This window comes from Malaclemys terrapin, chromosome 1 (genome assembly GCF_027887155.1).
Source record: "Malaclemys terrapin pileata isolate rMalTer1 chromosome 1, rMalTer1.hap1, whole genome shotgun sequence".
Classification (NCBI taxonomy): Eukaryota; Metazoa; Chordata; order Testudines; family Emydidae; genus Malaclemys; species Malaclemys terrapin.
In genome coordinates, this window is record NC_071505.1 from 315,949,532 (window position 1) to 315,973,819 (window position 24,288).

The following is a 24,288-nucleotide window of genomic DNA, read 5'->3' on the forward strand; positions in this document are numbered from 1 at the left end:
GCAAACACTTTGACAGATGGTGTGTGTGTGTGTGTGTGTGTGTGTGTGTGTGTGTGTGTGTGTGTGTGTGTGTGTGTGTGTGTGTGTGTGTGTGTGTGTGTGTGTGTGTGTGTGTGTGTGTGTGTGTGTGTGTGTGTGTGTGTACAGAGAGAAACCCCTGCACTCATGGCAGGACTATGTATTATCTAGACCATTTAACCTAAGCAGGAGATATGGTATAACTTGTCTTCTACATCAACTTCTGTAAATCAATTCCAAGTCATACTTGTGATAAAAGCGAGATATTTAACACACTCTTCTCTATGCATTCCTTCTCTACAGCAGCTCCCAATTTTTCCAATCATGGCCTTCACTCCCTTGCCCCATCCCCCCCCCCCCCCCCCGCTAAAATGATCAGTTTAGTTAATAGTGACATTAAAATATCATCATTAGATTTTGGTATCAACATTCAATAGATCAATGGAGCAAGGGGAGTTCATACCTTTCGAAGTCTTTGTTTCAGGTTGTCTGCAGACTCTGCAAGACAACACTGCAGCAGCTTACACTAGGTTCAGGCTTTGAACCGCAAAAGTAATAATAATAAAAACATATCTTCAACTTCTAACAGTCACGCAATTGAATTTCACTACGTCAATCTTAGCAATCATTGCTAACAATGATATCTTTATTGACATTTTTTCACAAAAGCGTTATAGCTCTTGCAGGTACAGAAGATTCATATGGAAAATACAATGAGTCATGCATTACCACATGCAAATATAATATACATTTTATGAATTCACAACTTCTCAGTTTTAAACAAAGAGTTTTTTGTGGTGAAATCAGATGTGTATTCTAATATGTATTCTTTAAGCCCAAAGTTCCATAGCAACACAACTCACTTCATAACTACTGGGAAATTAATTAGAAAGTGTGTGGTGTTGGTCATTAGACATCATGAAAGGTTCCAGTTCGACAGTTATGGAGACTGAAGTCTTCACTTTCCCCAAACAGCCTGGCTTCCCCACACTACCCTGCCAACTTAGCTCCATCGCTGTTCTGGAGAAATCTTCTCTAGTGGTAGAAATGGTAGGTTCAGGCTCCACAGTCCATTGAAATCTGTGGCCTTTTTGCTGAGATTTGAGGTTGGACACTTGTCCAACAGAAACTGCATAAACACCAATAGTTCATTTTACATATGCAACGAAGTTGTCACTGGCTTTAAAAAAAATATAAATCTAAATCTATTAAAAAAAACAACAACCCTTCCCTTCATATCATACACTCACAAAGGCCTAATATCCTCCTTAGAAACAGTCTATAAAAATTCATCACATCTTTCAAGCATATAACAATTAACATACTCCAGGGAAATACAAGAATATAAAAAAATGCAATATAACATGGCTTCACTTATTTTTACATTACTAATATAGTAAATGTATATGGCTCTTCGATATTAATCTACCTTACTTTCAATGCTACTGCACTTCAGTTTCTGCCTAACCATTATTCAGAATAAAATGCCATTTGCACTTCATGTATTTATTAAAGGTCTTTTCTGGGTCTCTCATATACAAAGGAAAATCCAGGCATGTGGCTCAAAAATATACAGTTTAGCAGTCAAATACAATATTCACTTTTCCAGTTCTTACTTTTAAAAAGAGAGAACTACTGCAACATACAAAAACCGAAAGAAAGCTCAATGCTTAAATGGTCTCTGTTGGGTGGTGTGGAGTACTGTGGCTTGACACCAGTAAATTCACTGTAATTAGTTTAACAAGGTTAGTGTAAAAACTGAGTCCTCAGAATAAATGCTAGTGCATCACACATTAACATCACTTAATTAGGTATTCCTCCACAAAAGTAACGTCGTCAATGTAAAATTAATACATCATCTTTCATTATGAATAATGAAAGCATACATAATTTATATACATTTCTTTTTCGCCATTAATGCAGCTTGGGCAATGAAAACAGATTGATTAATTTCATTTTCTGGTCCTCATGCACACTGAGTTCACACAACACTATAGGGGAATGTTTAGCTCATCTCTGAAGCTAAAAATTAATGAACAGTTTATTCATATTAGATTGATGATTTATTTTAACACAAAACCTAAATTTTGGGCCTACTTAGATGACAGTGTCCCTTTCAAGGGGGATTCTCCATAACAGGTGCAGTCGGGATAGAGTTTACCCAAACACTTATGTGCTATATCTATACATGTAATAGGAGCTAGAACCCTGGCCCAATTAAACGTGAGTTCCTTACAGTTATTTTGATGTTTTTTAGAGGAATGGTAACAAAATTGCAGGCCATTAAATCAATAGCCCAGATTTTCAGAAATAAGTGCCTAAGGTTAATTTCATATTTAGGCCTCTAGATAAGTTACCGGACATTCTTACGTGCTCAGCATCCAGCAGCTCCCACTAAAACCACTCAGTACATTTGAAAATCAGGTCACACTTATTTAGCAGCCTAACTTTAGGCACCTATTTTTGAAAATCTTGGCCAAAGGCTTTTTGCTCCGTGTGCTCCTGCTTGCCATCCCACAGTTGCATGCCAAGACCCTTCTCCTTTTCCTAGATGATGTCATTAATACTACAGTATAGTGGGGCACTTGTCCTATCAGACACATTTAATTCTGAGGTGTAGCTACAAACTACTGTCCCCTAATGGAAGTCAATTTCACTCTTCCCTTACTCTCTAGAGTAGGAAACCCAGGATGCAATTTTAATGCTGAATCCAAGACTGATGGGTGTGAACATAAATGTATGGATATTAGAGAGACAAGGTGGGTGAGGTAATATATTTTATTGGACCCACTTTCACCGGTGAGAGACAAGCTTTCAAGCCACAGAGAACTCTTCTTCAGGTCTGAGAAATGTATATTAAAAAGCTTGTCTCTCTCACCAACAGAAGTTGGTCCAATAAAAGATATTACCTCACCCACTTTGTCTCTAACAGAAATGTGTGTCTGCAGCATCACCAAACTAAAAAAGACTTGTCTTAATTTCTACCAGCAGTCTGGAATAAAATGTGTGTAGAAAAAATAAATTTTAAAATTACAATGAAATGGCAAAAATAAGGCAAACTAAAGTCAGTGAAATGCTAAATTAGGCCAACACTCCATCATTAACTTACACTGCTATGAAAAAGGCAGAAAGTCCATATTAAGGATTTTGTTGAATTTTGTCAGACTTTGTATCTTTTATTTGTACTTTTTTAAATAAAACAAAAAATATTTCAGGAAGGATTTCAAAAGGCATAACATGGACACTATGGACTGAACAGAGTTCCCTATTACACATGCTTATTGACTATCTTACCAAAGTAGGCAGTTTCATATATTACAAAGGGGCAAGCAATGAAATGTATCAAGTAAAACTGCACACACTCAATAAACAAGTTGTGCATTCAAAATATAACTCTAAAGCTTCCAAACACATTTATTTCAGACATCCAAAGAGTGTTTGCTCTTGAGCTAGACCCTGTATGTCAGGTTTCAGGCCAGGATCAGTCTATTTTAATAGTTGAGTTGGAGATAAAGTTAATGTCGTTGCTTAAAACGCTAAAAATCATGGTTTATACAAGGAAAGTGTCAAAACAATTTAAGCTACAGCAGCACAAAAAGCAGCACTATATTATACTTGGCTCAAAGATCATTTATCTAGAAAATACTGTGCAATAATGTCCCATTTTCTCATCATCAGCTATATAATTAGGCTACAAAATACATAAGAACCTATCAGTTCATTGGATATGAAATTATTTTTAGCACTAAACTTTTATATTTAACGTTTCCCTTTTTGTAGTTTTGTCCAGTATCACTTCAACATAGGCTTTAAGATACAGTGTTTCTTCTTCTTTTGTAACACATTTAAGTGACTTATTCGATGTCTTTTAGCTTACAAATCACTCATTCAGTAGAGGTAATAATATAGTCTATAAATGTTACACAAATCAAGCTCTAGATGCTTAACTGATATCCAAGATTAGATGAATGTTTTAAAAAGGTTTTGCAAGAACACTGTACATGCCATCTCACTGCAAGCAAAAAGTATCTATTCCTGGAAGGTCAAAAGATTTTCTTAGTGTGGTATAGGAACACCCGAATACTGTACTTTGGGTTTTGTGTATGGTGAACACAATTCTGGAGATCAACAATATAATCTGATAAAAATCATTTAAAAATTAAACACTTGTTTCAGTACTACTGCTTTATAATCTACACTGTTGATTCCGATACAGTATTTCCATTAAGAAACATCAGTATGAAATGCTGACCCAGCCACCCTTCCCCCAAAATAAAACAGGTTTCCTATTCACTCTTTAAAACCTATTGGATACTTCAAGATCATACCCAGGGCTTCCACCCTGGAAAGAGCCGACTGAGGTTTTTGGGATCCATGGCCTGCTGTATCAGAAGGTTCACCTGTCCTCCCACACTGAGCACTGTTCCCTCCTCTACACCTTTCAGCTTCTCCTGAAGCCTCATCAGGACACGTTCTGCAACTTTGTTAAAACTCTGGTCATCTCTGATAGCAAAATAAAAATGACAAATAATCAGATTATACATGGGGCCCGAATAGGATGAACAACTTTGGGTAAGAAGAGAAAAGTATGAAATCCAAGGCAAGAAATAAAGAAGCACCTCTTACCTGGCTTTTCTGTTACATTCCTGATCACTGGTATTGAGTGTGGAGTTGATGTCAGCCTCATCCTCTGGTCTCTGTTGCAAATACAATGCTTTCAAAGGATTCATGGTCCAGTCAAAGAGAGGATCATAGAGCAGCACCTACATAGGAAAGAATTATCTGTTTAAATTAAGTTTTAAACTACAACTAGTTCAATGCCCTAACAGGAAGAGATAAATAAAACAGCTGATGCCCGTGCTAGACACACGGCTAAGATCCTCTTATTTGGCACAATCCAGTAGAATCAGAATGTCTCAATTAAGCAGACATGGTACAGAATCAAAACCCTACACCTCTGACCATCCCCAGGCACCAGAGAACTTCTGATCCAATCCAAATTTTGCTACGTTGTCCCATCTCTACAATTAAAAGGTCATTATTTTTAATGATTAAATATTGTTATTGGTTTTCAGTACACAATCTAATTCTCCTTTTTTAATTCCTTTTTAATTTTCAAATTATTAAGAAGCTTGTGTAGCAAAACACTGTTTCTCTTATTTTGCTGAGTGTTTGGTTTGTGTTAGCATTAAAATATAATATATGGAGATATACCTATCTCATAGAACTGGAAGGGACCCCGAAAGGTCATCGAGTCCAGCCCCCTGCTTTCATTAGCAGGACCATTGTCTTATGGTCGTGCCTTGAATATTATGTTCTTTAAAAATAACATCATGTTGCCAGGGCAAAATACCCAAACTGATATTTTCTATTACACTGCATGAAATCACCACATTTTGTCTATTGAAAGTACTGTATAAAAGGGATTTAATTCCCATGGCATTGGTCCTGGTAGGAATGCTATATTTCTCTTTGGAAGTTTCTGGATACTGAATAACAGGCAATTTATTTTAATAATTTATATGCCTGAAATGGTTACCACAGCAATGTGAGCTGGTGACTGTTTTGAAAAAGCTACATGCATGAGTAATTCTGGAAAATGCAAATGGAACTACAATGTGAAAAAGCTTGTTACAAATATTCATTTGTAGCTGACAGTAAGAGTCACAACATTCCAGTCTGTATATATGAAGGCAGGGAATTAAAAGTTTTCTTTCAGTTTTCCATCAGGAAGCATGAAGAAACATTTACCTCCACGATAGTCAGCAAAGCTTCTTGGGAATTTCTCATAACAACCATAGTCTTCTCACAGCATCTACAAAAGATTTTTTTAAATCACATTTTTGGATTTTCTCCCATTTCCAAAGACTATTTTTCTATCATTTAAACAACTGGTATTCATACCCTTCTCAGAGATTATTTTACCACAAGATTATCCTCACTGAAGCTTCCATTTTAGAAAATTACTGAGGAATTTCTGACCTGATAAATGTTTCTGTTAGCAGCTTCTCTCTCCATTCTTCACTAATGGGCTACTGTTCCACACCTCTGAATTTGTAGGCAGCCCAATGTTGTTGCTGGAGGCTTCAAGACTAGCCATGAACTTCAGCTCAGGCCAGCAGACGAGTTCTTCCTGAACTGCAGTAACACTCCAGCAACCGTTTATTAGCAACAACTTAACAAAAACCTGATATAATTGTGTTAAGGTTAATTAATATATGTCTAAGTATCCTATTAGACAAAAAAATCCATTTGTATTCCAGTCACTCACCAAACTGCCAGGGAGGGTTGAATGAGGAGAGAAAGTGCTAACAGCAAGACGATTAGCAGGTAAGAAATTTCTCATTCTGTTGCACCTCTCCTCATTCATCACTAATGGGAAGTAGTGAGCAGCGAATCACAGAAGTAGGGAGGAAAGGAGAACAGATTTTTAATTATTATAGTAAAATAATAGGTAAGAATGGCTGTTCCCCCATATAAAGAAAGCAATATAAACTAAGAAGTTATCTGGGAACTAACCCAGTCATCATCATCATGTTCCCATTACGCTCTGGTGTTTAGGGCAGCGACGAAGCTCCTCCACTCTTGCCTGTTTTTGGCAAGGTTTTCAATGGTTCCCCAGCTGTGTCCCAGGTTTTTCAGCTCAGCTTCCACAGCTCTTCCCCATGTTGTTTTTGGGTGGCCTCATTTTCACTTGCCTTCAGGTGCCCATCTTAATGCTATTCCGGTAATAGAATCGGTTTCCATCTGAAGCACATGGCCAATCCATCTCCAGCGCCTCCTGGTAATGATGGTGCTCATATCTTACTGGCTGCACTGTATGAATAGGTCTTGGTTTGAGACTGTTCTGAGCCAAAAGATATGGAGGATTTTTCTGAGATTGTATGGAATGAAGACAGTTTCAACATGTCAAAAGCCGAACCAGCCCAGTAGTATCTTCTTATTAAAGGATACCTCTGTAGGGGAATGGACACTTAACTTTGCAAGTCTTCCTTTGATGAGGCTCATACACTTTCCCCCCATTGCTCTTAGATGCCTACATATTGACTGGTCATTGTTATAGACAGTTTACTGGACTCGAACTGCTGGTCTGATCCTATGTGGCCATGTTTGTGGTCTTAGGTCAGACACGCCACTGACAGAGCTGTCAAAGTGAACTACAAGGATGTGTACGCTGAGATTTTGGAAATTTGTTTTCCAGGTATGTGCCCCTCCCCCCGCAATGAATCTTTCTTCCACTGTGAGCATGAAAGAGTCCAGGGTGAAAACTGGGTCAACTGTCTGCATGTTGTTTGTATTCAGCTGCCCACAAAGAGACATTCAGATGTGATCTGAGAATGACACACAATTTTGCACTGCATCAGGTGTGTGGTTCCATGTCCTCAAAAGGAATTTCTACAGGTGCATTTTGAGGAATCCACTCAAGGGATGAAGCCAAGGCATGACACCAGCAATCCCAGCCACTGGAGATAACTGGCTATGGATGAGCCCTGCCAGGACAATAAAGTTTTGTATCTCTGGAACTTTTTACAGAGGTGATAAAATTATGGCCAGAGCCATGTCTGTTTTGACCCAGGGTGAGCAATTCTCGGCATTGGCTTCAAGAGCTTTTCTTCATTTGAACAGGGGATATAAATCCTTTGCAGCAGTGTCCAGTTTGAACTGGTCTGTTCCTCCGGTCACTAACTGGTCGTGTTACCTATTGCATGGTTATTGGTGTGTAACTTGCGACCTGACCCTTCCTGTGACTATTACCACCTATTTCTTAAGACTCTGGGTGCTGAGAACACCCAACGTTCCTAGGGAGTCTCCCATCCAAGTACTAGTCAGCATGAGCCCGTTTACCTTCTGAGATCAGACTGTCCTGAAGAAAATCCAGAATAGCTGGGTAGCAGGGTTCTTGGGGGTTTTGTTTTCCCTTGATACCACAAGATAAACTTTATCCAGATTCAGGTTAGACCTTTCGTGTTCAAGCTTCCTGAAGAAGAGTAAACTCCCATTCACTCTGGAGGATAGTGCAAGCCTGATTAATAGTTCTGTCCCAACAGCCAAGCTGTCAAGTATAAATGGGCTGGATGGGGGAATAGGACCTTGGTAAAGGATGTCTGGTCTCATTTCTAGATGCAGTGGAGGGAGGGGTTTCTAACATTAATGTCTATTAGGTAAAAACCATGTTTTCCTTGGCTAGTGTGCAGCTACATCTATCACACGAAAACAAATAAAAATTGAAGTTATACAGAAGACTCTCGACACCAGTCTTAGGCCTTGTCTTCACTTACCGGAGGGTCCGGCGGCACGCAATCGATGTTCTGGGATCGATTTATCGCGTCTGGTTAAGACGCGATAAATCGATCCCGGATCGATCCCGGAAGTGCTCGCAGTCGGCGCCGGTACTCCAGCTCGCCGAGAGGAGTACGCGGCATCGACGGGGGAGCCTTCCTGCCGCGTCTGGACCGCGGTAAGTTCGGACTAAGGTACTTCGAATTCAGCTACGTTATTAACGTAGCTGAATTTGCGTACCTTAGTCCGAAGTGGGGACTTAGTGGGGACCAGGCCTTACAAACAACCAGTTTTATATGAGCAAGTTGACATGCCTTCATATTCTGATGCCTTCGAAGCATTTGAAATGGCTTTGCAGTGGTCTAAAGGCAAGAAGAAAGTGATGCAGTGCATCATAAGGCAACTTATGCTACGTATGTACAGTGACTTTGAGGTTTTCTATTTTATGAACTACTCACTATAGGCTGCACTAACAGCATAGGGTGAGTAGAGCAAGTGCAGCCTAAGGGCTGTCAATCAAGGTGTCTGCTGGGTTACCATTGCGCATCTGCACATGTGCAGAAGGGACTCCTGGCCAGAGAAGTGCAGGTCTCCAGAATCTGTTATGGTTGTTCCTGCCTAGCACCAGTTTCTTATCTTACCCAGCAACAGTTTCTGATTTCGTAACCTGTTTTTCTGTACCGATTGGTCAAGTGATACCACCTATATATATTGTACATTATTATCAGTTCTTTGACAAGCAATCTGGCTAAGGGTGTGCGTGTGTTTGCCCTACTGTGACTCTGCCTGACCAACAGCACTCCAGTGCTTATGGTTTTACTTTCTTTTTTTAAATAAAGTTTATTATTTAAACTACTCACTGAGGACTCCAGAATTTGGATATCACACCAGGCGGAGGAACCCACAAAGGGGCACTAGTGCCACGAAAGGGAAAGACCTAGCAGAGTGCTCCCCAGCACTCCCCAGTAAAATAAGGGTTCTACCATAAAACGAAATGGTCAAGAGAAACTGCACCATCAACTTGTTCCATTGCCAAAGGGAGAAAATCTAGTGGCCTGCACTGATGGGAGTCTCCAGCAACAACTGACTACCTCTGAACTCCATCACTGGGCAGCATTAACCCATTAGTGATGAATGAGGAGAGAAGCTGTACAACCGAAGGACAATATTAAAGATTCCATAATTGATTGTTACATGGCACTAATTCCGATTTGATTATTCTCCATAGGAAGTTAAGAGTTCTCTCAACACTCTCTGCACTATATTACATACTATAAACAATCATATTTTAGGAGACCTTTGGCTGCCCTCTTAGGCCTAAGAAGCATCGCTTACCTTCTAAAGACTCCCTCCACGCCAGTGATGCCCATCCCATCCACAATGTCTCTGGTTAACCTAAAGGGAACAGTCTCTGGTGTGGGAAGGATTTTGCCCTGTTCAAAAGCAACCCCTGAAGTAAGAGATATAGTGAAATGTTACAAAAATGTTTAGGAAAAGACAATTGAAAGCTCTTTTTTTTTTTTTTTTTTTTTTTTACTTTTCCTCTTACCTAAATCTATGTGCACCAATTCTGCAGTTTGCTCATCTATCAGGATATTCTGTACGTGTCTATCTCCAAGCCCAAGTATGTAACCAACTGAAAAGAGATTATCTCAAAATGAAACGATTTGTATGAAATCATGATTTGTAAAACTACTTTACATTTTAGTGTACATGATTGCTCCTTAGAATACATGATTACGCCTTACACAATCACCTTTGTAAAAATGCTGAAAAATCTAATAGAACATATTCATAGAATAAGCTTGATTTATGTAAACAAGTTAAAAGTAAGAGAAAAATAATACACACAGTTCTATATGTATACATGTAGCTCCAGTATAGAATACCAAATGTCATGCAATAAGTTTGCAACCAAAGAGATGAATTAGATAAAACAGGTGAAAGTTTCTGCTGATGTAAATGTGCACAGGTCTATTTCAGAGGAGTTCTTCCCATTTGCATCAGCAGACAATTTAGCCCTATGACTTCATAAAACTGGTCCAAGAAAGAAAGTCGATTCACAGTAAAATAAAGAACAAGTCAAAAACATTTAATATGCAGTAGAACTCTCACATCTGGATTTTGCTAATCTATAAATTTTATAAATACATACAAAAGAAGCAATCTTTCCTTACTTTTCAGCAAAAAGATTTGCTAGGAGATGCTGTAGTGAGTGACTACTAGCGAGGTTTCATATTTTTACAATACAGAGTATTTCATAAGTTCATTCTGGCATATAATAAATAACACAACAACAATTGTCAAAATAAATGTACAACATGCATTTTGTGATGCATGATCTTTTCCTTATTAGCTGACAATGAACCCACTAATTTGCTAAATTCAGTCATTCACAAATAAGTCTCCCCATCATATGTCAATCAATAGATTCCATTGTACTGTATATAACATACTGAATTCCAAGTATGGAAATAATCTTTGTGTGTGAAAAAGTATGAAAGGTTATGGTTCTGTATAGGGCTGTGCACACCACTTAAGCTGAATGTTGAGGTCTTAAACATGTCATTGGGCTGTGTGCAGGCCCACTGCACAGGAATTTACTCTAGGAGAAGGCATACATGCAACATGCTAAGTATGTTCATCTTATATTAAATAGGGATTCTTGCCATGTTGTTTAGACCTAAGATAGAGCCTACTTTAACACTCACTCTGCTATCGGATGTCGTCCAGAACCTAAATATTCATTTTAACTCCAGAACTCAATTATCCAGGAGTTAAGAAAAAAAATATCAAATTTTACCTTATTAAAAATCCACTTTTTGCATTTCCTTGTTAACTGCAGCAGCCGTTAGATAAAAATTACCCCTCCTCCCAATTGAGTATATTATTATAAATACCACTAATGATGCTGGTTCACAAAGAAAGTAAAAATGGAGCCTTCCTTTGATTCAGTTCTTGGGGGAGGGAGGCAGTGGAAATCAGTGTTTGACTGGAAATATGTTTTAAATCTTCTAGGACTTAAAAAAACCTTATAAAAAGCAAAAGAGCAATGTTTGATACTGTCTTTCTACTGAGACAAATGGAATCAGTGTTTCAATAAACTGGGTGCTGGAAGTCATTTAAAAAAACAACCTGTTTTTGTTATTTTTTATTTCCCATTCAATATGTCTTAGCTTAATTGCTGTTACCGTAAAATGTTCTAATCTCCTTGTTTATAGTTATGCTAGTTATTACCAACATTAGGTTTGAAAATTATCTTATCTTGAAAACAATGACAGCAGCTGTTTTACATACCGATAGATGATGTAGCCACACTGCGAGTATATGCCAATCGTTTCTCAAACCAAACAGCTGGGTCCAGGAATTTTTCCATGCAGAAATAGCGAAACACAGGTTGAAAATTCTGGCAAACGTCCATAAAGATGTTGTATTTCTCTTCAGAATGCTGTTTTTGTGCATCCTTTAAACAAACCACAAATAAATTAGCCATGATTTCACCCATTTATTAGTTTGGATGGAGCCTACTCCATTCTTTGGAAAGAAATACACAATGCTCTACTCCCATATCAAATTCTCTCTCTCTAACATAGATACACAATCTTGCAGCTGTGATAAAACTTCTCTGTATTCATGGTAATAATTAAATTATTTTCTAGTTTTCATAAATTACTATGTTCTCTCATTATGATGAAAAACACTGACAAATGTAAATTAATTCTGCAAAATATGGCATACCCTGTTGGGCTTCCACAAAAGGTTCATTCTGAACTTCAACCGAGCTTTGATAATGGAAGGGATTATCACGTCATACTATTGGAGATCCAACTATAGTTTGATCCTTCACATGCCAAGTTTTTACTTTATAATTCAGACTTTTAGTAGTTAATCTCAGGTTATTGTCATATAAACCTGGAGATCTAGTTAACTAGTTCTATTTCATTGCCTATATTCTCGGTTTTTAATATTGGGTTTATAACAGAAATGTATTCATTAACACAATATATATGTATATTATTTAAAAGATCAAAACTCTAAAGAATCTCTGCACGACACTAAATGAGCAAGATTTTTTGCTATTGTGACTCACCATCATGGTCTTTTGACAGTAAGTACTGCTGTAGTCTTTTGGCCTGTATCTCCTGTGAGCTCCCTCTTCAGGATTCACAAGGAATTCACCAATGGGAGCTGTCCCTGAGCACCACTCCAGGACACCACTTCTCTGAGAAAGGGGAATCACCTGGGAAAAGAATACCAAACACCACAACCCTAACATGTATCTCTTAAATAGGCATGTGTATTAGAGTAGACTGTACAATTGAGTTCAACATACCTTGTTATGACCTGGTGTACCTGGGGCAGCCCTCACTGGAAATGCCAAGGTCAGGGCAGGCTACAAAAGGGAGAGCAGATACTCCCAAGACCGGTGGGGTAACACTGAAGTTAAACTCCTCAACCAGTCATAAATGGTGCTTCTGATTCCCCACATTGGTTATCAAGAAGCAAAAAAGAAATCACACAGCCCCCTTTATCGCATCCCAGTTCTCTGACTCCCAGTCAGCACCTACGTCCAGGTCAGTGAAGTTATTTAAAAAAACATCTGCTCATATATACAAAATGATCTTCCGACCCCAAAGGGTCAGCCACATTAAAAGGTCAGTATAGGTTTGGACCTTCCCCAAAATACCACACTGCCAGCCAATCCTTTAGTGTCTAAAACTAAAGGTTTATAATAAAGAAAAAAGAAAGAACAAGAAGCGAGATGTTAAATGGTAAAACAGTCACATACATAACAAGAGGTAAGAAGCAGGACTGAAGACAAAATGGAGAAGATGCAACTGTCTTTTATAGTCTTTTGCCATGCGGCTTATGCTTCCTTTGTTTCAAACACAAGCTGCCCAGCACATGGTTTGGAAGCCTTTTCTGTCCATAGGCATGCCCCTGCATACCTTGCTAAGTCATAAGGTGTATCCCTTGCCTTCTCTCAATGGGTCAGTTATATAGCTGATGGTCCTTAATGGGCCATCAAGCAGGCTAGGCAGTGCTGATGCCAAACTGTCTGGGAGTGTCACCCAGAAGCATAGCACAAATTTGAAATACAGACATACATACATATCTGTAACTCATAATACAACAGTGATACAAACATATAAACAAGATGATCATATCTGGCAAATTATAACATTTTTGCAGATATCTTACATGGCATATCTGACATAACTCATTGCAACTTTACAATAAGGTGAAAACTTGTTCACCTTAGTCTCTAAGGCCTTGGCTACACTTGCGGATTAACAGCGCTGCTGCGGCAGCGCTGTGAAGCGCGAGTGTAGTCGCACCGCCAGCTCTCGCAGCGCTGCAAGTACTCCACCTCTCCGAGGGGAATAGCGTGCAGTGCTGCGAGCGAGCGTGCAGCGCTGCAGGTGCCTATTACACTGGCGCTTTACAGCGCTGCACTCGCTGCGCTCAGGGGGGGGGGTGTTTTTTCACACCCCTGAGCGCAGCAAGTGCAGCGCTGTGAATTGCCAGTGTAGCCAAGGCCTAAGGATAGAACAAGAAGCAATGGGTTTAAACTGCAGCATGGCAGGTTTAGGTTGGACATTAGGAAAAAGTTCCTAACTGTCAGGGTGGTTAAACACCGGAATAAATTGCCTAGGAAGGTTGTGGAATCTACATCTCTGGAGATATTTAAGAGTAGGTTAGATAAATGTCTATCAGGGATGGTCTAGACAGTATTTGGTTCTGCCATGCGGGCAGGGGACTGGACTCGATGACCTCTCGAGGTCCCTTCCAGTCCTATAATCTATGAATCTATAAATATTGGTATTCATAATATCCTAAAGTGTCCCCCAGATTCCATACAGCATCATACTTGTTTTTATACAGCTTTTTCTAAGCACAACTGGAAGATCTCATTTTATCAAAAGAAACTGCTAGGGAACCATTTACAGCTATTACTAATACTTCAATACAACATAATTACCCTGCTGAGTTTCCATGTTTGGTCAGGTAGTAAAATGATGCAATGATTACTAATAGTTCAACACAAATTTTATAGGATTATTACAAGCAATTGCGGGTATTAAGATACCATGTAACAATTGTAATGAGCATATGTGAAATTGAAGATACTAGATGATCACAATGGTACCTTCTGTCCTATCAGCCAGTTTTTAAACCATTATCAAATCTCACAAATTTAGTCTATTGCCAGGTACTAGTGAACAGATGTTCACATCACAATTGGCTCTAACTGCCCCCTCCTTGTTGGTTGCCTTAGCAGACTGAATTAGCACAGAGACTAAATAATCCTCTGGCTGAGTGGTAGTCATCTCTTTTAGTTTTGATTCCTTCCTACTCCTTTGTTTTTTGTACATCTTCTGTCTTCTTATCCTTGTTGTTCATTGATGATGGATTATGAAAGACTTGAAATCTCATAGTAAAGAGGGAGTTTGTATTTTCATGGTAATTTCTATTATATACATTTAAAAACCCTATGAACACTTTTCCTTCTTCCCTGTCCTCCTTCATTTTGCATGTTTACAAAATATACCAAGTTTGATTGAAAACTATTTAAGCAAGACATAATGAAATCCACCTATGAGTTCTTGAAAGTATTATAGGATACATAACTAATTAGGATAAATCACTTCACAGACTGAAACACAGTTCCAATTTGTCAAAGACAAAGCTCATTCAACCTTCATTTAAAACTATTTATTAGCAGCTCATCTTAATTCTTTTATAATATGTTTGTACACACCATACACATTAGAGGGAAGAAAAAGGGGAAAAGCTTATGTCCAAACTATTTTTTTATATCCAGAAATATTAAATTCATTCTTTGTCTCATCAAATACAGTTCTGACATTCAGATCCTGCATTTGCAGATTTTGGATTGGGCTGTTGGACTCAGTTGAACTTGTAAGGGATCCTACAAGACTGAAATTAAAGAGAAAACTTAAATGATCTTGTGTGCTGAAACCTAATGGTCAGCAGTTTACAACTGAGTGGCAGTAAATGGCTCTCTCATTTTACTGTTTCAAGTCTCTACAAAGAAAGCTTCCAGGGGTATTTAAATAGACATCAGGGCACCAGATAATTTTTCCGTGGACTTTATAGACTGGAGAAAATTAAATGGTAACCTTTGCTTTATCTGAACTCTGCCCCACCTGAGGAAATAGTTAATTTCTTGACAACGTACCGTACTTTTAGCTAGCTTTTGGGTTATAGAGATAAAAGAAGAGAGTAAAATTGTCACACTACACAAGAGCCATTTATCACAACTCTGCTGCAGCAGCAGCTGGAGGCTACCTTATATCTTCGGATGGTGAGTTTTCTTTTTCTGGTTTCAGTGTTTTGCTGGAGCAGTGTATTGCACATCTGGAAAACCTGCTGCATGACAGCATCCTGTCTCAGGTCATCCCGGCCCTTTAAAAGAAATACAAAAAAGCAATTAAAGGACAATTCTTCTAACATCCAACTTCCTCTTTATTGCAATGAAGGTGCTCTTAGAAGAGCAACAGCCTCCACAAAACATAAAAATTAAATGTTCTCCTATTCACCCAAGTCAAACTATGCAAATATAATTAATACTTGGTTTTGTAGTACACTTCAGAAGCTTGAAAATAAAGTTAATCTACCAGTTTTTATTCCTTCTTCGCATTGCAAACATTTGATTTTTGATTTTTAGGGTTTCCAAAACCCTATGTAACTTACTTATGTTAGCATGCTTTTAAAGATGTCATTTCATTCAACGCTACACCCTATCCCATAATTAGCCATAAGGACTGCAGATCGCAGCTTTTCCAGAGGTCTCAGCGTACCACAATTGCAACACAGTCCTAGTTACCACTGCCAGAGATCTGTAAAACCCACATTTCCCAAGAGTAGTGCTATATCACTGTGCAATCAGGTGGGCTAGAATGAAGCTGGTTGAACTAATGCAGTCGCTATTTTTAAAGCCACTTGGGAATGAATAAAGGGAGTTAGAGATCATTAATCAAATCAATCCATTCTAAAGTAACTTTTCTAGAATCTTGTACATATGTTTGAAATTTCAAAGTCTCTGCTTTTAAAATCTCTCCAACTACTAATCCTTTTATTTCTAAGAAAAACAAGACTAAACACTTAGAATAAAGAGTTTCTACCCACATGATTCTATACCAACAAGCATGAACTTTTGAGCACATCTTTGGTTAGCAGTGTAAAAGTAGAGTGCTTTATTTCAATACACACTCCAGCCACTAGAAGGAACATAAATAATCACACACTTCAGCAGGTCTCATATTCTATCCAATAGTGGGCAACAGTACATGTGCACACTGTAGGAGGACAGAGATATACAAATTCGTATATTATATACTTAGTGATTTCCTTTTCAAAATACTTGTATAAACAAACATACTCAAAACAACCTGTACTGGGGAAACGGACACAGATCTTAAGTGATGCACCCAAGCACATAAGAGGTGTCTGCTAGAGAGCTGGGATGAGAACTTAAGAGTTTCAGGCTTCCATTCCTGTACTCAGATCACAACTTTCTCCATAGCCCTGATTTTTAAAGGTATTTGGGCATTGCAATGCCTAACTGACCTAGGAGCCTAACTCTCACTTTCAAAAGGCGACATAGACAAGTCTTGTTGAAGTCAGTGGGACTTAGGCTCCTAAATGCTTTATATCAAAGGGGTAGCCGTGTTAGTCTGGATCTGTAAAAGCAGCAGAGTGTCCGGTGGCACCTTATAGACTAACAGACGTATAGGAGCATGAGCTTTCGTAGGCGAATACCCACTTCTTCGGATGCATATAGTGGAAATTTCCAGGGGCAGGTATAAATATGCAAGCAAGAGTGAGTAAGGCTAGAGATAACGAGGTTAGTTCAATCAGAGAGGATGAGGCCCTCTTTTAGCAGTTGAGGCGTGACCACCAAGGGAGGAGAAACTGCTTTTGTAGTTGGCTAGCCATTCAGGATTAGCCAACTACAAAAGCAGTTTCTCTTCCCTTGGTGTTCACACCTCAACTGCTAGAAGAGGGCCTCATCCTCCCTGATTGAACTAGCCGTACTCACTCTTGCTTGCATATTTATACCTGCCCCTGGAAATTTCCACTATATGCATCCAAAGAAGTGGGTATTCACCCACGAAAGCTCATGCTCCTATACGTCTGTTAGTCTATAACGTGCCACAGGACTCTTCGCTGCTAAATGCTTCATGTCACTTTTGAAAATGAGTGAGGCTCCTAAGTCAGTTAAGCATTGAAACACTTAGCAAAGCAACACTTAAATACATTTAAAAATTTGGCTCCATGTCTATGACTTGTAGAAAGAGGACACTGCCCTCTGGCAACTACAGCAGATAGAGCTCACCTTGACAAGTTGCCTCCTCTCTTTTCCATCTGATCCTATACAATCTATTATTTTAGGCAGATTCAGGCCTCCTGCTAAGCGAAACTCTGGCTTGAATGATCTTATTGTCACCAAATTTTCATATTTCCCAGTAGGGTCCACCTGAAATTATAATTAAAAATTACTATAAAATATCATATTCATTAGTGAGGAAAAATGTTTCATTATCTATAAACCCGAAGCTTTGCAAATTTCATTAGCAGACTTATAACAATCTTGCATCGTTTATATAGGACATCTGTAGTCTCCAAGTTCAAGTAGTTTATTAATCATATTAGCACTAAAAATAAGCATATGAAAACCTAATGAAACAATATCTATATTAAGAAATGAATATACAATATCAGAAAAATATACCAAAATCTATTGAAAAATATCCTGGAAAAATCATGGAGCAGGTCCTCAAGGAATCAATTTTGAAACATTTAGAGGAGAGGAAAGTGATCAGGAACAGTCAGCATGGATTCACGAAGGGGAAGTCGTGCCTGACTAACCTAATTGCCTTCTATGATGAGATAACTGGCTCTGTGGATGAGGGAAAAGCAGTGGATGTGTTATTCCTTGACTTTAGCAAAGCTTTTGATACGGTCTCCCACAGTATTCTTGCCGCCAAGTTAAAGAAGTATGGGCTGGATGAATGGATAGAAAGCTGGCTAGATCGTCGGGCTCAACGGGTAGTGATCAATGGCTCCATGTCTAGTTGGCAGCCGGTTTCAAGCGGAGTGCCCCAAGGGTCGGTCCTGGGGCCGGTTTTGTTTAATATCTTTATTAATGATCTGGAGGATGGTGTGGACTGCACTCTCAGCAAGTTTGCAGATGACACTAAACTAGGAGGCGTGGTAGATACACTGGAGGGTAGGGATCGGATACAGAGGGACCTAGACAAATTAGAGGATTGGGCCAAAAAAAACCTGATGAGGTTCAACAAGGACAAGTGCAGAGTCTTGCACTTAGGACGGAAGAATCCCATGCACTGCTACAGACTAGGGACCGAATGGCTAGGTAGCAGTTCTGCAAAAAAGGACCTAGGGGTCACAGTGGACGAGAAGCTGGATATGAGTCAACAGTGTGCTCTTGTCGCCAAGAAGGCTAATGGCATTTTGGGCTGTATAAGTAGGGGCATTGCCAGCAGATCAAGGAACGTGATCGTTCCCCTTTATTCGACATTGGTGAGGCCTCATCTGGAATACTGTGTCCAGTTTTGGGCCCCACACTACCAGAAGGATGTAGAAAAATTGGAAAGAGTCCAATGGAGGGCAACAAAAATGATTAGGGGTCTGGAGCACATGACTTATGAGGAGAGGCTGAGGGAACTGGGATTGTTTAGTCTCCAGAAGAGAAGAATGAGGGGGGATTTGATAGCAGCCTTCAACTACCTGAAGGGGGGTTCCAAAGAGGATGGAGCTCGGCTGTTCTCAGTGGTGGCAGATGACAGAACAAGGAGCAATGGTCTCAAGTTGCAGTGGGGGAGGTCCAGGTTGGATATTAGGAAACACTATTTCACTAGGAGGGTGGTGAAGCACTGGAATGCGTTACCTAGGGAGGTGGTGGAGTCTCCTTCCTTGGAGGTTTTTAAGGCCCGGCTTGACAAAGCCCTGGCTGGGATGATTTAGTTGGGAATTGGTCCTGCTTTGAGCAGGGGGTTGGACTAGATGACCTCTTGAGGTCCCTTCCAATCCTGATATTCTATGATTCTATGATCCAAATATGTAAATATGTACTCATAAGCACATACATAAATGCAACAAAGGTAGGGGAAGAGGGCATTTAAAGCAAAGGGGAAAAAAGCAAAGATCACAGGCAAAGGACCACACACCCTGACTTCCATTGAGAAGAAATGGATGGATATTAAATTGTAAATATATCTCAACTTTATTCACCTTAATTTCCATGGTGGGAACAACAACATCCTCCAAGTTCTTTAGTTTAATAATAGGCTGGCCAGCAGGAATACTTATGCCTTCTGCAGTTAAAATCAATGCATTATTTTAAATCAACAACTGCAGTTCACACTTATCAGTTTACCCTTGTTTTCCCCCAAAAGGTTGCTCAGTCTGGGTCCTGAACCCAAGATCTGAGTGAGGGAAAGGGCAGCTACTGCCATAAGCACTCCTTGGGCCCTTTCATCTAGGGAGCCAAACTGAGGTAATGAAAACACTTCTCTCACAGTCAAGAGCAATGGAAGCTCCCTAAAAGTAGGGGGGCCACCAATGACCAAACTGTGGCCCCACCCCCCGAGCCACCCCTTCCCTCCGAGCTGTCACCCGTGCGCTGCCCCTTCTCCCCAAGCCCCCGAGCTCATGACGCCTCGCCCCCAACACCCCACGCCTTCTCACGACGCCCCACCCTGCCCCTTCCCCCTGAATCCCTGCCCCCGCGCTGCCCCTTCCCCAAGACTCCACTCTCACCCCATCACTTCCCCACCAGACCTCACCTCTGCACCACCCCTCCCCACAACACCCCAGTCTCCGCTCCTTCCTCTCTGCCCCCTCCCCCCTGTTGCTCGCCCTTACGGCCAGTAAAAAGGGATGGGGTCATGACTCCCTGGCCTCCCCTACTCCCAGTAGCACTACGAATTCTCTGGAGGTCTCATATCCAAGAACCACTCCAGTTGAACCTCAAAGTGCAAGTTGTTTTATATGACTTCTAAATCAGAGTAGGTCTTATATTTAACATAATTAGGACATAGTAGCAGTACAGCAGCCCGTCTGCATTTTGGTAATAATACTTAACATTTAAATAGCATCTTTCATCCAAGGATTTCAAAGAAAACAATAGTTAACTGACCTATCCCCACCCTATGCAGCGTCATGCCTATATTACAGCTGGGGGAACTGAAGCCTAGAGAGACTCAGTGACTACCCCCAAGATAAGGCAATGGTAGAGCTGGGAATAAAGCTTGGTAATTGTGACTCTAAATACCTTGCCTAACTACTGACCAACAAGCCCTCTTTTCAAATACTTACTTCTTTGAGATTTCCATGGAGTGGCATCCAGATTTGCTAATGTGATGTACGCATCACAAAGTGCCTCTACACCTCTAACCATCTGAGGTCTCTTACTTTTTATAATGTTAATTATGTTGTTGGCAGCCTCCATTCGATCCTACAGAACAAAAAACAAAAACAAAAAACCAAATACATTTTGCAAGTTACTCTTTACCAGGTCAAAGACACACAGTATATTGCCATCAAGTAGAATTGAACCTATCCTGGGAAAACAGAGGAAACACAGATACTGAATATCCTCTGCAATACAAACTTGGATTCATATAAATGCTAATTCAGTGTTTTCCAACCTGGGGTGGGAAGGACAGTGAACTATTTGTGGGGGTGGGTATGTCCAAACAAAGTGGAGAAGGAGTGAGACTGAGAAAGCTGCAGGACACCAGATCCACTCTCCATCCTATGCAAACATGGGGCAAATAAAGGGGTTGGTGGCTCTTGGAAATCCACTCCCCATTCCCTTTCCTGCTTCTGCTATTGTCCCTAATGTAGCTGGCTGGGGGAGCAGCTCACATGTACGAGGCTGAAGGCTCAAGCAGCTTGCCCGTCCAAGCTTCCCTTCTCTGCTCCCAACTTTGTGGTACTTCGCTCAATTTAGCACACCAATGGACGCCCCAATCCACAGCTACATACAGCCTACTGAGGAAAGGGATCAGAACTATCAAAGAGGAGGAGAAAAGCCAACTACAAATATGGAAAAAAGATAAGGAAACCTCCCCCAAAAAGACGACGAGAAATGGACAGGAAAAGGAGAGAAGCCAGAAACTATGAGAGGACAACAGTGCAAGGGGACAATGAAAGTGCCCACGGAGTGCCAATGAGGGGCTCCAATAATGAAAGGTTGGGAAAATCATCGTAATCGTAGCAATTATAATCATCAATCAAACAATAACACTAACTTAAAAAAGAAGCCATGATATAATGTTACAAATCATTACGGTTTATAGCATTAACATTACTCTTTTTCTCTGGGAAAGAAATAAAGATATTAGAACCATGTTGCACAAACCCAAATACTTTTATCTTACAGATTTACATTAAACACTAACTTAACATTAAAACAGAAAAATCTTTGGTCATTATCGACTTCTCGCTTATAAACCCACTCAAGCCCTTGATGCAGCTAAAATGTCTTTACAATATCTCACAGGGTGAAAAATCTAAAAAAAGTCTCCTTTATGATACTCTGAACTGAGGGACCACTGGCCGCAGGAAATGTGAGGATTTTTTTCCCCCTGAAACCACTGTAATAACTGATTTGAATAACAACGGTCAAAGCTAGTAGGTCCCCAGTGTCCGTAATTACAAGTTTTGATTTTAAAAATGAATATTTAATTTTTCCCCATTCTTCCTCATCCCACCAAAAAATTCAAGTAAAAGAAACTCTGCACTATAACATCCTTTTAAAGTAAATTAACTTTCTGACATTACGATACTAAATATGATTCATAACCCAGAACTATGTGATTCATAAACAAAATTCAGTTTGATTTGAGTACCATATCGAGCTGGGAGATTTCTTTCGGTACATTTTTTGTTAGTCTGTTTCTTCTTGTTGCCTCTGGTTTTGCCAAGAGTTCATCCTTGTTGGCATTTGCCAAAGCCAGTACTATAAACAAAGTATGATGTGGATGATCCAGTGAAATTCTAGATATTAGCTGTCAAGAAATAACAAGTCAGTTATTAAAGATATAATAAAAATTAAAATGACTTACAAATCAGAGCAGTAAACTAAGATTTTAAATTAAGAAGCAAATGTGCAATAAAACACTATTCAACTCTTTCATATTATAATCAACATAGAAAGGACTGAATTTTTTTACCTTTCATGGTCCTTTACAGAAAAAAATAAAGTAACAGCATAGCTAAGTCTGTATTTTGATGTCTATACTATATAAAATATGTTCTTAATACAATGGTCTGACTATTCTAAGAAGACTCCTAAATCAGTGAAGAGAATTGGCAGAACAAAAAACAAGTTTTATATTTCAAGTTTGCTACATCTCATTCTGTAATGGAATAGTTTAGGCTACATGACTCAGTCAAGATAGAATTGTGCTAAGGAAGATGCATGTTCTGTTTAGGAGTTTTAACATAAGTAAGATGCATCTCTGTACCATTAATCTAATCACAATACTTATGATTTAGTATTAATTACATTATTTAAAACTTTGTGAAATCCTAGACAGCCCATGATCTTGGTTCCCATTCGAGCGGCCAGCTGGTACATCAGAGGCAAAAACTTGTATGATGGAATCTTCTCTGCAATTGTCTGTTGAAAAAGAAATCAGATGTAAAGCAACAATGCACATAAAAGAGATCACAAACACAAATCAGTAGATAGGCACCAGTGGGTTTGTACTGATATTTAAAATACATTTTAAAAATATTTATTGGCTGCCCAAGTGGCAGCATGCTGCACACTACTCCCTCACTAGTCGTTCGCTGGGTGCCACAAGGGTACAACAGAGAAAGATCAAGAGATATGCTTAATGTTATGGACACTTTTGCTAACTTTTGTTATTAAAAATGTAGGGGACAGAAACAGAAAAGAGGACCACAGTTAATGATGGAGGGCGATAAATGAGTAGTACATAAAGTGAGTTTTGAGGAAAGACTGAAGAAGGCTGGTGCACAGGGTTATGTGCCAGACTCCAAGCATATGGGCACCTTGAGAAAGTGTGTAGAGTAGCTAATGGAAGGAGGCAGATCGAGAAAGCAAAAAAGTGAGCTGTTTTGGAAGAGTGCAGTGCAGGACACACTGACTAAGATACAAATGAGAGGCGAGAGGTGGACACACTGGCAGAGCTATGCAGGTCCTAGCATGTGAGAATGAGGAATCTGAATTTGATTTTCATGTAGAATCAGAAGGATAAGAAAAAAGTAAGAGCAGAAACGTACCTTCATCATTCCATTGACTTCAAAAACTCCAGAGTTCTCAAGCCAGAGGGAGCAGAGGCGGAAGATCCACATATCATGCTCTTCTCCACTAAGTAAGCAACTGATGTAGTTCTCTACCGCTTTGCACAAGAAACGTTTACAATCCTCACTCAGTGCACGAATTGCACATTCATCAAGTTCAAGCTCCCGCTGAACCTTCACTGTGTATCTATGAATGGACATTAACCATATGTTAAAACACTGATGGGAAGGCAGGCTGGAGTTCTCTCACCTACAACTTTAAGCAATTTTCCAGCATTTTATACTTGCTTTTGTACCAGCAAAGAAAATCAAGCAACCTTTAGATCAAGTACCCACACTGTCCTCCTCTTTTGGGTACACTGGGTGCCCTTGTTCTGTGATTAAAACACACTGAAAATCTAGTCCCATTTCTTCTAATGATTGGACCTGAACACACCAATGTAAAAGTGAATTTCTGGGAACGGAAACAAGCACTAAGACTTGAGCCACCTCCTACAGAAAATAGAGAACCACTAAAGCTTAGAAAAGGACCCTCTGTTGCTTTTTAAAGCTTAGAGTTTTCCCTCACTTTCCCTTCCTCTTACTAAGGCTATAAGAAAAATAGTCAGATGAACTCTAAGATTCCATCAGCCCTACTGCATGTGCAAATCCCAAATCTGG

The 24,288-nt window shown here is 39.6% G+C and overlaps 1 protein-coding gene across 2 annotated transcripts in view; it reads right to left on the bottom strand.

The window, feature by feature from the left end:
* Window positions 1–630: 630 nt before the first annotated feature.
* The window catches only part of ATM (ATM serine/threonine kinase), a 108,496-nt gene continuing 84,838 nt past the window's right edge, over window positions 631–24,288 (bottom strand). For both annotated transcript variants that reach the window (XM_054015520.1, XM_054015519.1), the window contains exons 50-63: window positions 23,608–23,815; window positions 22,865–22,978; window positions 22,206–22,364; window positions 20,668–20,806; window positions 19,582–19,664; window positions 17,663–17,803; window positions 15,613–15,729; window positions 12,389–12,538; window positions 11,596–11,761; window positions 9,848–9,934; window positions 9,634–9,748; window positions 5,770–5,833; window positions 4,645–4,781; window positions 631–4,521 (exon numbers count right to left, since the gene is read on the bottom strand). In XM_054015520.1, coding sequence (XP_053871495.1) covers window positions 4,341–4,521; window positions 4,645–4,781; window positions 5,770–5,833; window positions 9,634–9,748; window positions 9,848–9,934; window positions 11,596–11,761; window positions 12,389–12,538; window positions 15,613–15,729; window positions 17,663–17,803; window positions 19,582–19,664; window positions 20,668–20,806; window positions 22,206–22,364; window positions 22,865–22,978; window positions 23,608–23,815 — 1,861 coding nt within the window. In that variant the 3' untranslated portion in view covers window positions 631–4,340. The remainder of the gene's footprint in view (window positions 4,522–4,644; window positions 4,782–5,769; window positions 5,834–9,633; window positions 9,749–9,847; window positions 9,935–11,595; window positions 11,762–12,388; window positions 12,539–15,612; window positions 15,730–17,662; window positions 17,804–19,581; window positions 19,665–20,667; window positions 20,807–22,205; window positions 22,365–22,864; window positions 22,979–23,607; window positions 23,816–24,288) is intronic.